At 45.5% G+C, this 15,106-nt stretch overlaps 1 protein-coding gene across 3 annotated transcripts in view; it reads right to left on the bottom strand.

Moving 5' to 3' along the window:
- The window catches only part of LOC144129433 (uncharacterized), a 99,574-nt gene that overhangs the window by 47,221 nt on the left and 37,247 nt on the right, over positions 1–15,106 (bottom strand). For all 3 annotated transcript variants that reach the window (XR_013313919.1, XM_077663602.1, XM_077663603.1), the window contains exons 8-9: positions 12,073–12,250; positions 3,919–4,109 (exon numbers count right to left, since the gene is read on the bottom strand). Coding sequence is in view for 2 of the 3 variants with exons in the window: in XM_077663602.1 (XP_077519728.1) it covers positions 3,919–4,109; positions 12,073–12,250 (369 nt within the window). In the remaining variant the exon portion in view is untranslated. The remainder of the gene's footprint in view (positions 1–3,918; positions 4,110–12,072; positions 12,251–15,106) is intronic.

Genomic DNA, 15,106 nt, shown 5'->3' with positions numbered 1-15,106 from the left:
GGTCAAGCGTTTGACACCATAACTCTATCACACATGTTCATACACGGCTAACGTGGTAGTGCTGAAGGTCGTTCAAGGTAATTCTCCAGCCTATGCGATGACTGCTTTACCTAGCGTAGTGAAGCTTTTCGCTTCAAAAGAGACAGCGCAAAAGAGAGAGAGAGCGCGAAAGAAAGGGGTGGGGGAAAGGAATGTGGAAGACAAAGGTTTTCGAGAAATGATAGCAGGAGGTGCAGGGCATAGGGCAAAAGCATAAAGATAAATTGAATAAAGAGAAAAAAAAACAGGGAGAAAAAAGGGGGACTGAGGGGGGAAAGGATGGATCAGGGCGGAGGGTTAGGGTGAAAAAAACGATAAAGCACCATTATGAACTACTGAGGAATGCATTGACCATGTATGTGCAGGACTTTTTTAAAAATTACACTAGTGCCGAAACGTACCACACCTGAGAGATTCAGTTTCCTATGGATACATGGTATGGTGGGTAATAGCGCAAGAAAAGGCGAAGGACAAGGCACCACAAGGACGAGAATGCGCTTGTCCTTGTGGTGCCTTGTCCTCCGTATTTTCTTGCCCTATTACCTACCATGCATTTCAACCAGCTCATCGAACTTTTTGCTCTTATCAATTCCTATGGACATGTTTATCCCAGCTAGTTGCATGGTTTTAACTTTGTAAAATTAGGAATGCCTCTCTGAGTTTTCTACTGTATTCTAATGACGGACTGAGGGGTCTGGGAGGACGGGAGACGCAGTCGAAGTGTCTGGACTTGCAACAGACTTGAGTGCAGCAAACTGCACGACTGCGGCCTCTGGAGGTGCGCTGGGTTATAAGAGGCGCGGACAAGTTGGCTCATATACAGACGCTGGAGTGGGAGACAAGCAAGACAGCACTGATGTCGTGGCAGAGGTGTTTATGAGAAGGGAGGGTGAGGGTGGACCCGGTGGCAAAGACACTTTGAGGGTAGTGTTCACAGGGGATCATGCAGGTGCATGGGCACAGGAATTCACAACGAGGGTGGTCGTGACAGGGAGTGACAGTGCGGAACCAGCACCTGCAAGCGGGCACAGGATCTTAGCTGGCAAGGCGGTGCAAGAGGCCAGGGCAGCAGGTGGGGAAAGGTCGATAGTTGCCGGAGGTCCGTCGATGGATGGTGTGCTGGTGACCGTTGGACCATTCTAGGCAGTCGAAGAAAGTTCAGCTTTGTGAGTGCTGGAGGCAGAAGCCGCATAAGGGTCGACAGGGGCTTTTGAGGGCGGTACATCACAATGAACAAAGTAAAAACACAGTACACTGTACTGATGGGCGACTTCAATGCAAAAGTGGGCAAGAAGTAGGCTGGCGACCAGGCGGTAGGCGACTATGGGATAGGTTCTAGCAATAGCAGGGGCGAGCTATTAGTAGAGTTCACAGACAGAAATAATTTACGCATCATAAATACCTTCTTCCACAAACGAGAGAACAGAAAGTGGACCTGGAAGAGCCTTAATCATGAGGCTAAAAATGAAATTGACTTCATACTATGCGTTCACCCTGGTATTGTGCAGGATGTGGAGGTCCTTGGGAAGGTGTGTTGTAGCGACCACAGAATGGTAAGGTCTCGAATTAGCTTAGACTTGAGGAGTGCACGGAAGAAGCTAGTAAAGAGGAAGTCCGTTAACGAGCTAGCAAAGGGGGAAGGAAAGCAGCTGGTGAAGATCAGGTAGCAGCAGATCTGTTGAGGGACGGAGGGGAGATCGTGCTAGAAGAACTAGCCACCCTGTATAAGCAATGCCTTATGACCTCGACCGTACCAGAAGCTTGGAAGAACACAAATATAATCTTAATTCATAAGAAAGGAGACGCCAAAGACTTGAAAAATTACAGACCGATCAGCTTACTGTCGGTTGCCTACAAGGTACTTCCTAAGGTAATCGCTAATAGAGTCAGGGCAACCTTAGACTTTAATCAACCAAATGATCGGGCAGGCTTTCGTAAAGGATATTCCACAATGGATCATATTCACACTATCAATCAGATGATAGAGAAATGCGCAGAATATAACCAACCCCTATATATAGCCTTCATTGATTATGAGAAAGCATTTGACTCAGTGGAGACCTCAGCAGTCGTACAGGCATTGCAGAATCAGGGTGTAGATGAGCCTTATGTCAAAATACTGGAAGATATATATATGAACTGTACAGCTACTAATGTCCTCCATTAAGTCAGCAATAAAATTCCAATAAGCAAAGGCGTCAGGCAAGGGGACACGATCTCGCCAATGCTATTCACTGCCTGTTTACAGGAGGTATTCCGAGGCCTGAATTGGGAACAGTTGGGGATAAGAGTTAATGGAGAATACCTAAATAATCTGTGATTCGCTGATGACATTGCCTTGCTGAGTCACTTAGGAGATGAACTGAAAATCATGATCAATGAGTTAGACAAACAGAGCAGTACGGTGGGTCTAAAAATTAACATGCAGAAAACCAAAGTAATGTTCAACAGTCTAGCAAGGGAACAGCAGTTCACAATTGGCAATGAGGTGCTTTAAGTGGTAAAGGAATTCGTCTACTTAGGGCAGGTAGTGACCGCTGATCCGGATCACGAGAGGGAAGTAACTAGCAGGATAAGAATGAAGTGGAACGCATATGGCAGGTTCTCTCAGATCATGAATGGCAGTTTACCAATATCCCTCAAGAGAAAAGTCTTACCACTACTCACCTACGAGGCGGAAACGTGGAGGCTAATGAAAAAGGTTCAGCTTAAGTTAAGGACAATGCAGCGAGCCATGGAAAGAAAAATGATAAGTGTAACGTTAAGATACCGGAAGCGGGCAGAGTGGGTGAGGGAACAAACGTGTGTTAATGATTTTCAAAAATTATATAAAGCACACTTAGGACAACAGACAAGGGAGACCAAACAACACAAGCGCTTACTCACAACTGTGCGTTTATTCGAGAAACACACAAAAGGAAGAACAATCACAAACAAAACAAAAGCCATCGCGCAGGCGTGACAGGAAAAGTGCTCATACAGGTGCGTCAAGATAACAAAACTCTCTTTCATGCAAAACCAACATAGGGTCAGCAACACACGTGTGCTGATTCTTACGGATGTGATAGGCCTCTGAAATCTCTCTGGTTAGCTGATTAGGGTGTCGGAACAAGATTTTAGTTTGGTCAAGCAAAGGCTTGCAGCCGCTGCATTTCGAACAGTGCTTAGCGAGATTAGATGAAGGCGACTTATTCAATGACAAAAAATGCTCTTGCAAGCGCACATTAAGGCAGCGGTCCGTTTGACCGATATAGGTCCGGCCACAAGAAAAGGGAATGTGATACACCACTCCTTTTGAACATCCCAGTCGAAATGACATCCCAGTCGAAATCGAGGGAAGAAATGGGCTTGGGCAGGGCATGTACTGTGAAAGCAAGATAACTGCTGGTCCTTAAGGGTAATGGAGTGGATTCCAAGAGAAGGCAAGCATAGCAGGAGGCGGCAGAAAGTTAGGTGGGCGTGCAGCTGGCAAAGGACAGGGTTAATTGGAGAGACATGGGAGAGGCCTTTGCCCTGCATGGGCCTAGTCAGGCTAAATGATGATGATAAGCGCAAATGAATAAATCCTGTATTCGCAAATATCCTCTTGCTGAAAGGCCATTTTATTCACTGTTTCCATGTAACACATATTTGGACACACCTAGCATGTCCATGTATCTTTTAGTGGGCAGGGGGGGGGAAGGCTGTTAAGATCAGCAAGTCGTAAGACAAACACATTTTCATGGTCCCTTCAAGTTCGTTTTAAAGGCAGTCTACCGTAGTTTATTAAGCCAGTCTCATCGGAATGATGTATCACGATATTTGCACTTTGACTGTGGGAGGCATTTACAGATTGCATACAGCACAGCTCATTCCCAAACTTGCTGAGGATGGACTCACCGGCAAGAAAACTTGAAGTTGCGAGTGTGGACCAGGCGCTCGTGGTTGCGCATGTAGTCCAGGGTGGCAAACTCCTTGGAGCAGTGTGGACACTTGGTCGCATTGGCAAAGTCATGAGTGCGCTTGTGCTTGGTCAGGCTGCCCCGGCTGGTGTAGCGGTGGCCACACTGATCGCACAGGAACGGTTTTGTCTGAAACCAAAACAAAATGGAGCATTTGCTTTTGGGAATGGCAAGTCTTTAAGCCAACAAAAAGCTGCCCCAAAACTAGAATAGAGGCGCAATTTATCCCCCTTGTCATGTTCTTTAAAAAGCCCTCTCACTCAAGCTTTCCACCAAGAGAAAGGCAGAAAGTTCTTTAGATAAAAACAACACCTTCTGTTTCTCACCTATTTAAATCCCTGAGCACAGCTTTCTAAAAAATCTGAGTAGTGGGAATTACACAACTGCAAATGAGGAAATTCACTGCTAGCTGCCATGCACTAATGATAACAAATAGAAAAACGCAGCCCATGCAGAGCAATGAGCACAGCAAATCAGAGTCATATCAACTACTTTAAATTAGGGTTGTGGGAATATTCCAACATTTCAAATATTGAAGAGAATAATGTGGCATTCAATTCGGGCTCGAATCAAATAGCAATATTAGAAAAGCGCAAATATTTTTCAAAGTATTTCGAAGTTCGAGAATTCAAGAAAATAATCTGCTGGATGATGCAGTCGATGGTCATATGTGCGTTCTGACAAAAACACGCACGATCACACCACTCTGGATGTTGGCACGAATCGTGCACACAGCACAGCGGCCATGTCTACAAACTCGGCCTTCAGTGGCTGCACAGTTCGGAGTGTCCCTGACAAGCGCAAGTGATGGGACAAAGCTGAGATAAAAAAGCGAGCATGCTGCGGTGGGAACTGCTGCTGAACCCTCCACACAGAAGGCCCAAAAGGCAAAGATGGTGAAAGAGATAAGAATGTTTAACTAACAACATGGGCGAGGCAAGTGGTCCGTCGGCATTGGCTTTAATAGTGGCAGTGTCACTGGTAACGAACCTCGAATCAGGTTCGTTTACTCTTTGACAGTTTAAATTTTTTTGAAAGGTGAAACACCAGTAACTGTAGGTGCTGCCATGAGAAAAATGGCACTGCGAAGCGTTCTGATCAGTCTTCACGATTTGAAGAGCACGATCTTGATGTAGGGGTGCACCTCCACCGTGCTTCTCTGCTACCTCTTGGTGTGCTAAGACGAAAGTAGCCGTGTCACAATGAGTTCCACTTAGAGCTGCTCTCTTCAAGGACACAGCAGCGCATCTGATGGTGCAAAGAGGGTGTGCTGGCCCAAGCCGACAACGTGCAACTTGCAGGCTGGTCTGTGCAAGGATCCATCCCAGAAATCGCAGGTCCTCTGATTAGTATATGGCAGCATGCCAGTGCATGCAAGGTGCCTTCACTGGCATTTTTCGACCTTCACGTAACAGACGCCGTAGGTTCCTCCGGCAGTGGTGCAAGGTGCAAATGAGGTCGAGGAAATTGCGGCACCAGATGCGGCATGTCCGAAATTTCAGTGTCTGAAAAATCTCTCAGCAACTTTGATCATCATCAGCCTGTTGATGATGTAAACAATCACATGGTAAGGGCCTGAGAATATGACGCTTAAGGCACTTCAACTTGCTGCTGTTTGAACATTGTCTAACAAAACTTCAAAAGCATTTATTTTTATTCCGTTTCATATCTTGTAGCGATAGCTACATTGCTGTAGCATTTCAAGCCTTCAGCGTGGCGGCGCCGCCACGCTATCATGTGGTTGGTCACATGCGGAGCAGCTGCCGGCGGCGCGGCGCCGTGGCTGATCACGTGGTTCGTCCCTTGGTTGGTCACGTGACGAAGTTCCACTCGGCCAGATGTAGCTATTGCGTCGCTCCAGGTTTAACCAAAGCTAAACCACCGCCAATTTTGTAGCAATAGCTACATTACGGTAGCATTTCGGGCCTTCAGCATGGTGGCGCTGCCAACCTGCGGCTGCATGCCACTATGTGGCGGCGCGCCCCCCTGTGGCCGCCACACTATCACGTGGTTGGTCACGTTGTGTGGAGCAGCTGCCGGCGGAGGCGCCGTAGCTGATCACGTGGTTGGTCACATGGTTGGTCACGTGAACAGCCACGTGGTGTGGAGCAGCTGCTGCTACAGGCGGCGCGGGATGCCGGTGAAACCGAGCTGCCACAGCTGTACGCATGCACCGTGTCAAGTGGCACGAAGATGAAGAAGGAACGCCCAGCGAAACGGAGCAGCGAAAGACTGAATTTGCAATTCAACTGAGCAAGTTCCACTTGGCCAGCTATAGCTATCGCATCACTCCTGGTTTAACCAGAGCTAAACCACCACCAATTTTTTTTATTTCAGTAGTCTTAGTGATTTCAGCAAACCACGCCTTTCGGTGTATGCTGTTAATCTCTAATAAATTGTCTTTTTTTTTTTAATACTACATTTCAAGCTGCAAACAATACACTTCGCTTCGAAACTTTGCGAACAAGATAACTATCCGCTTCATATTTGCTTCTAACTGAAAATTCACTATTCACACATTTTTGCTTTAAGATATGGCACCACTCTTGAAGGAAAAATGTTTGATGAAGTAAAATTTCTTTTACTCTTTTGAATTGTTACATGTACCATATTAACATCATCAGTGAGTATAAAGCTTCGGAAAAATATCTTCAATTTTTTAATCTTAACGCGTTCCTTTGAAAAGAGCTAATTTCCCCTCACGCCAACAGTGATAACTCGCAAACAATCTAATGCACACCATTATGCTTTAGAATTTTCGCAGGTCTACCTAACAAACAATCTAATGCACACCATTATGCTTTAGAATTTTTGCAGGTCTACCTAACAAACAATCTAATGCACACCATTATACTTTAGAATTTTTGCAGGTCTACCTAACAAACAATCTAATACACACCATTATGCTTTAGAATTTATGCAGGTCTACCTATTAGCTGTGCAATGAACCAGAGCAAAGAGTCTGGGATGAGTTTGCTGGCAATTATCGCAAAAAAACTGAAAATATACACAAATATTGGCTTCCTGAAAGCATGGATATTCAGATAACAGGGCACAACACGAAAAATTACTAGTGGATAATCCTACAACCTTTGTCTGTAAAGTTCAGAGACTGAGTCCATTAAAAAAAAATGCGTTTGACATTGAAATCATTTGTGCAGCACCCCTTCGAAGCAGTCTCTCTTGCAGTCTATACACAGCTTCCAACGCTTCTTGAGGTCTTGGAAACAGTTGGAAAACGCTTCTTTTGGCAGGGCTGTCAGCTTTTTTGTCGTGGCGTCTTGAATGGCCTCCACGCTCCCCATCCAGCGACCTTTTAGGGCTCTCTTCACACGAGGAAACAGGAAAAAATCGCATGGGGAGAGGTCAGGTGAGTATGGCGGGTGGGGAAGTACAGTAATGCTGTGCTTGGCGAGAAATTTTGTCACGCTGAGAGCAGTGGGCAGACTTGCGTTATTGTGGAGAAGGCTCCATTGTCCAGATGCCCATAAGTCAGGGTGACGGCGTCGCAGTGCATCACGCATATGTTAGAGCACACGGATATAAAATTCCTGATTCACCGTCTGCCCTTGTGGAACGAACTCATGGTGGGTGTATGACACCTCTGGCGTCGAAAAAAACTATCAGCATCATCTTTGTTTTGGTCTTCTGTCGCCGCACCTTTCTCAACAACAGAGAGCTTGTGGACCGCCATTCGGTGCTCTGCCTCTTTGTTTGAGGATCATATTGAAAACATCATGTTTCGCCTTCAGCGATGATGCTGTCGACAAAAGCAGCATCCTTCTCTGCCTCGGAGAGCAAATCAGCACTCACTGATGCCCGCGTGTCCTTCTGGTCCTGTGTGAGGGAGTGCGGCACAGGTCTGGCACTCAGCTTTCGTTTCCCCAAGTTCTCATGCAAAGTTTGGTGGCATGTTGCCTTACTAATGCCGAGAGCATCTGATAGCATGCGGAATGTAATGGTGCGGTCTTGCTGTACGATTTCCCTGATCCAAGCCATGTTGTTTTCATTCCGTGATTTTGTAGGGCGCCCCTGCCTTGTGTCGCCTTCCACCGACGTTCTCCCCAAAACGAACCTCTTGTGCCACTCGAAAACTCGCGCCAGCGATAATGCCTCATTGCCATAAGCGTCACGAAAGAGCTCATATGTCTGTGTGGCTGTTTTGCCAAGCTTCACACAGGATTTTGTTTACACGCTGTTTGACGTGGACGTCCATCTCTCCACATTCACTCACAGTAGAATGCGCAGACAATTAGTGACAACGTATATTTCTACATGTAGCGCCATCTAACGGATGCCACAGCAATTAAAATAAATAGCTCAGGTTAGCCCGAAAAGATGGCGTTACACATACGCATTAGCATTTGTTTTGGGGAATCATTTCCAGAGAAGAAAATAAATCAGTCTCGAAACTTTACGGACAAAGGTTGTATTTTATTGCATGCCTTGGTATGTAATATAAATGAGTGTGCCAAGTTTTGAGAAAATTTTCACTGAATGCAACATTATCCATGTTCACCTAACACAGAAAAGAAGGAAATTCCATTTTGTGAAAAATAAAAGTGAAGGTTGCAAGTTCTATACACAAAATTTTCCATATAGACAAGCAAGCCAAGTGCTAGAGTGCTAAAATGCTCCGTGCCTATAGTAAAGCTCTCCTTAAGCATTTCCCTCGTCTTCTTTGTACATACAGCAGTTTTTCTGTTGTTTTCTTCCGGTACCATTTCCCAGTGCAAGTAACAATTTAGCCTGTAACTTTTGTACGGCACCAGCTAGAATCATAATTTTTTGTGCAAAGGGTAGTAGAATACTTGTGGTTATATAAACAAATTAAAATTAACATGTCTTTTTCGAAGAAAATTGGCATTTCAAGAGAGTTGTCACACCTTAAATATATTAGTTTACAATAAAACTGCTAAAGTGGCATCACTTTGAGGCATCAAACCATGAGTCAATGCGGACAACATAGTAAATACCTAGGCATGTGCGAATAGTGGCTTTTAGGTTCGAAGCGAATTCGAATCGAATAGTAATTTTGTTCGAATAATTTCGAAGCGAATATTTCGAATACTTCTAGCATGTAATAAGTTGAATGGCGCAATAGGTATTTTAAAGATGATGTATTTTTCGAACACACAAGGCCATTACCTGAAGAATAAAAAAAAGAGAGAATGCACTGAACTTTATCGCACTCATTGAACCGTCTCGATGTCCAGCAAAAGGGGCCATCGAAAATTGGGGAGTTGGCCTACATGCGCAGGTGTGAGACCTATTATGAGACCCCCGAGTGCTGGTCTTAATAGCAATTGCATAGTTGCGCAGCTATTGCACTTAAGCAACGACTCCACGAACACCTGCTAGTGAGTGCGCAGGGCTCTCCATTTTTCTCCGCAGGGTGAAAATTTTTTTGCAAGAGTTGCAGAAACATTATTCGCTCATGATGAATAGTTCAAGATTTTGAATACCGAACATTCAGTTCAGATCAAATATCGATTTACTATTCGACCGAATATTTGAAATTATCTAATATTTGCACGTGCCTATATATACCGTATTGACTTGTGTAATTTGCGAATTTTTTTCTTTAAATTAAGGCTTTAAAAAGGGGGAACACGAGTTTATCATGAACAGGTCCTAAAAAACTCTACAAAGGTCATAATGTGCAGTATATACCATATATTGCCACTTATATGTTGACTCGACTCACATCATTTGCTGGCCAAAAGCTGACCCCAAATTGATTCCAAAATTTTTAAGAAATCTGTTTGGAGTGCAAGAATTTTACCCAAAAATGAGAGGCCCTACGTATACATAATTCGTGTTATGACCTTAGAATTCCTAATGGACGGATGCGGTGCAGTCATTGATGCCATTATTTCCTTTGCCTCTTTGTTAACTCCTTTATGGCTATTTAGCTGGCACTGACTCGTTTCCACTCGTGTGTTGGTGTGTCTCAAGAAAGGGAGGGGGGGGGAATCGTTATCTCAAGGCAATCAAGGCATGCTGATTTCGGTGCTCTAGGCCCCAGTCTCACACTCTCACTCAAAAAAGCTGGTGTTACTCGGCCCTCTGACACGTCAGGTATGACATCGCTTTGGCTTGGCCTTGGCAGCAACACCTGCCCTAGAGCGGCATGGCAGGCATGGCAGTGTCCCCTTGCTACTCACACCTTTTGTTGTCGAGCACGAGGACACAGCCACACCGATCTTACCAAGCCTGCCTTGCATGGATCCGCATGCATGCCGGTGGTCTGGTGCAGCAGGGAGCACAAAATATGTGAGTAAAAGTTTTTTTTTTTTAAGCATGATACACTTTTAGCTCCCCGCTGCTGGTGCACCATGGCTGACCTTGGCACCGCAACGAAATATAAGGTGGAGGAGATCCTAAAGGAACTTTGGCAAAACATTCTGTCGGCCCCCTGGTGCCTACGTGCATCAACAACAGCGCTCTGTCTCATGGCGGCGACGCACACTCCTCAAAACATATGGGCCAAGCAAAAGCGCCGCACAGTCTTGAGCGGAGTAGTAGTAGTAGTAAGTGGTTTTATTAAAATATAATAATAAAAAGGAAGGAAAAGATGCCATCGATACTGAAGCACCTGAGCTGGGGCAGCAGAAATAAAGGATAGCAGGCAGAATGGAGAAATGAAATGAAAGATGTGAGGGGACAGGAAGAGAGGATAACAGAGGAGCAGGCACTGAGGCATTTCATGCTTACGTCTACTCCCGACCACGTAAGAGAGTGCACTTGTTCTATAAACCCATTTAATAAATTGGGGGCATGCACATTATGCAAATTATGCATGGTATATCCTGAAAGTAAGGAGACAAGTCGTGGCATTGCACATTCATGCACTTGATTGGAAAACTGGTTTTGGGAGAAGGTGGGGCAGCCGCCTCACAACATGACGAGCTCAGCTGGCTTCGAGCAGGCAAAACAGGTAGGCGTGCTGTTTCATCGATGTGTTAAGAAAACAATGACTGAATCAGTACTAAGCAGTGAAGTTTTGCATTCAAATTATAAAGTTCCCTAAGGGGCCTTCGACATGATCAAGACAGCCTATGGTGATGATCAGTGTGAAGACTGAGAGCGTTCAAATGGCAAATTACAGACCGCCGAGAAGACGTCAATGATGAGCAATGGTCCGAGTGCCCATCCCTGACGGTTACGAATGCTGATCTTGATCGTGCTTCAGTGAACACTGATTGGCATTTATTATGTCCGTATGATTGAAAAAGAGCTAGGGATTCTGAAAACGCAAGTTTGTGAAATTGCCACTGAACATTTGTAATTGCATAAGGCCAGCGCAAAACTGGTGCCGTAAATTTTGAACCCTGTGATTCTGCTGAATCGTTACAACGAGTCAATAGTGATCGAAACCTTCTAATGAAAGTTAATGCTGGAGATGAAACGTGGGTGTTTCCATAACACTCAGGAGACCAAAGGTGCATGGGCGCACCAGAGTGGCACACCGGGAAGGCACGGATAAATCCAAAGTGAAATTTATCGTGTTCAGCGAGTGCAAGGAAATCATTCGTAAGGAATTTATTCTCTCCTGTATGACAGTAAGTGCATGTTTCTAAGTGGAAGTCCTCCAGAGACACACAATGTGCCGTGCTCATGCGTCGTGAGATCACCACATCATGGGTTCTAAACTGCTACAAAGCTCTGTCAAGAGTTTTTGAACAGACAAGGCATAACCACACTTCCTCAGCCACTATATCGCCTTGACCTACCTCACAGTGACTAGTTTCCTGAGGATGGAATGCTCGTTGAAAGGGTACCGATACGACACCGTGGAAGGCATCCAAAGGATCACAATGAAGGTGCTCAATGAGACTCCGGACAAGGATTTCCAAGATGCCTTTAAGCAGTCAGAAACTTGCTGGTCTTGCTGTGTGGATGCCCAAGGCTCTTATGTTGAAGAACGCAAGGTGTATTAAAAGATTATGCATTATAAAGTATATTCAGTCTCCTTACTTTTTCCCTGTATATCTTCACAATGGCATCAGCAAAAGGTATGCAATGAATGTAGCTGTGGTGCAGGAAAGCTGAAACACACTATGAGTGCTGTGCTGTATGTGACACCTGCCTTGGTGTGGCCCCTGAGGTGTCCCCAGTAGCCGCTGAATGTCTTCAACCTCCGATCACAGATCTGGCAGACGTAATTGCCATCCGAGGTCGGTTCCACATGGAGCAACTGGTGCTTGAGCTGCATGTGCTCGTCACGCTCAGCCTCCTTCAGGAACGGCTGCTCACACTTTTCACACCTGCACAGGGTCAAAACAAGACTGGCGGCAGTGCCCACCACAGGCATGCCAGGAAGACGAGCCTCCGTCCCTCACTTGGCTAGTGTTTGCCAAACAAGGGGAGCTGACATTCACTCGTGGCAAGTACAAAACGCACCCTTAAAGGAATTCAACTTGCACAAGGTGGAGAGCATGGCAGCTGTGATGGCTACACATCTAGCCACCGTATCACGGCGCAGCCAGGATTCCGGCTAAACACTAGCCAAGCCAAATGCGAAAACCTTGGCTTCGGGACAGGTGAAGTGCTCCCTAAGAAACCTGCATAGATGGCAGCGCCACTTTTGGCTCCAATTAGCTTTGAGAAACTCTATGGGCCCTTACTGCTCTTTTCACAAAACGTGCTGGTCCACCCTGCAAACAAGAACAAGAGTACATACTATGCAATGCTTTACACGGCTGCTTGGTACTACCTGGCACCATACAAGGAGGCTAAATAGGCAGCAGCAGACACAGTACCGTAGCCTGACCACCTGCACCTGAGAAACGGGCACATAACATACAGCAGGAGTTCTCAACGTCTGAAGCCTCAAGGAACCCCAACGGCTTTCAAAAAGAGTTGAGGATCCTTTCCTGCCTAACATGAATGCAAAAAGAGCACAGATGCACAGGCCCTCAAAAATGCCCAAATACAATGAATCATGACTGCCTGTATAGTGCAACAATATACTGCAAGCAATTACTATATTATTAGTCCAAAAATAAAGCCGGTGTAAAGGAAACACATTGGTTAAGCATGCATGGATTTAGGTGCTCAGGGAACCTAGAGAACCACTTCTAGGTGCCCAAGGGTTTCAAGGAAACCAGTGTGAGGATCCCTGATCTACACTCGAAAACAGCAGACAGGATAGGCAGGGTAGCATAATGTGTGCTGGCAAAACACCTCAAACCGCAGGCCAAAATATGGCCCAAGCAGGAGTGGGGTACGCCAGAAGACACGTGCTAGTAATAATGCACATCAAAAAGCAACCACAGCAGCAGCAGCAGCACAGCAGGAGAACAAACAAAGCAAAGCGTTTGGGCAAATGAAGACACCCACAACTCAAGTAACTCTGGAATCACTACAAGCACACTTTGAGTCCCAAATACATCAGCAGGCGATCGACGGCTGTAGCAGCCGCTTTCTGTCAACGAAAAGCCATCCATAGTTGCATACAATATTTTCTTCTTTAAATCCACCTCCAGCCTTTATGGTGCAGAAAAGAGTATCTGAACTATTGTTTCTAATTGTTGAAGTCCATTGGGTAAATAAAGCAGCTTTGATATTACCCCTTTATAGTGGAATCCGATGTGCAACTAGTCTTGTGACTGAATTTTTCTTCTGTCGCATTTCTCAGCAAAAAAGCAACAGCACCGCTGGATATTTCTTTCGCTGAGGCAACCACAATGCAGTGACATCGTGCCGCCGCTCACATATGCAACCGAACCGACATCTGCTTCCGGCGTTTTGACCAATCAGGTGTGGCCACTTTGGCAGATTATGACGGTTTTTATTATGACAGAAACTTGGAATACAGCCCCAGGTACCTAGGACAACAAATAATGATTCCCGCGCAGGCGTCATCTTTTCCTTCTATATTTGGTTGCTATTTATATTGCAATAAGGCCACTCCTATGCTAACAATCTTCTGCTTATCAATCTCAATTATAAAGATGTGTTAAAACAGGCAATTCATGCCCGTTTTCTTTCTCTGATGCACCATGACTTCCATCTTGCACATGCTTTTTGTTGTTCCCGGTTACACCTTTCACTTTTTATGCTGTGTGTCCTTTCGATTTTGTGCCCTGAATTTGCAAGCACACTAAATGCAATAGTGTGTATTTTCTTGCCCTCTATGCAATGAATTCAATGTCGCTCATAAACGTTTTCAATGTTTAGAAGATGCTGTAGAACATTCACACAAAGTATGAGTCCTCAGAATGGAGCTGGCGATTCATTAAAAATGTTTAAAAATAGTGTTTTTTAAAATCCACGGGCCGACTGGTGCGCTCATAGTGGCTCGTGAGTGACCCTGGGGACGTACTTTGCGACTGGTGAGTACAAACAGATATGCAGGCCTTCTGAGGGTGAGACACTTGAAAGGCTTTCCTTGAGAAGTTGTTTATTACAATATGTACACAACTGGTTTACAAAAGCCGCCTGTCTGCTTTAAGTAAAAATAAAACCATTGCCGGCCACCACATGGCCAACCTGTCTGGCCGCCACTCAAGGAACTCACGTCCCCAACTACACAGCCCTGGAACCACCGCCGGCCGCACACAACTGATCTGTCCGGCTGCCACACAGCCAACCCTCTGTGCTCTCCTTTGCGTGCCCATCTCGCTGCATTCCCACTTTCCCGCACCTTCCAGGCTTAAGGTAAAAAAAGAAAAGTGCACAATATTAAACGCACGCCTCGCCTCGATGTAAGCCACTGTGGCTAACCAGAAGACACTACAACGAAAAGAAACGAACACAATACCAAACACATGCGTCACTGTTAGCTGCTCTGGCTAGCTAGCTGGGAAGAATAATAAAAAAAGCACACAGCATCGGTCTACCCGAGCCGTCCTGTTGCAGATCAACTTCGAAAAACAAACCACTGCTCACTCGCTTCGGTCGAGAAACACGAAACTAGCGCGGCACACTTTCCTACAATGTACACTAGCTGCACCATGACAGTGGCCATCAGGGACGCGGTCGTAGGAAGCGACAGGCACAAAGTCCTGCCGCATTTCGCTCCAAAATCGGCATTTTAAAGCTTCGTAGGCGCGATATAGATATTTTAGTAATTGGAGACCGAATATACTTCTTGAAACTTTTTAGGCGGGAACTGAGTG

This window comes from Amblyomma americanum, chromosome 4, assembly GCF_052857255.1.
Source record: "Amblyomma americanum isolate KBUSLIRL-KWMA chromosome 4, ASM5285725v1, whole genome shotgun sequence".
In the NCBI taxonomy this organism is placed as follows: domain Eukaryota; kingdom Metazoa; phylum Arthropoda; class Arachnida; order Ixodida; family Ixodidae; genus Amblyomma; species Amblyomma americanum.
The sequence above is the reverse complement of the archived record's forward strand: the minus strand, read 5'-3'. Positions and strand labels throughout refer to the sequence as shown.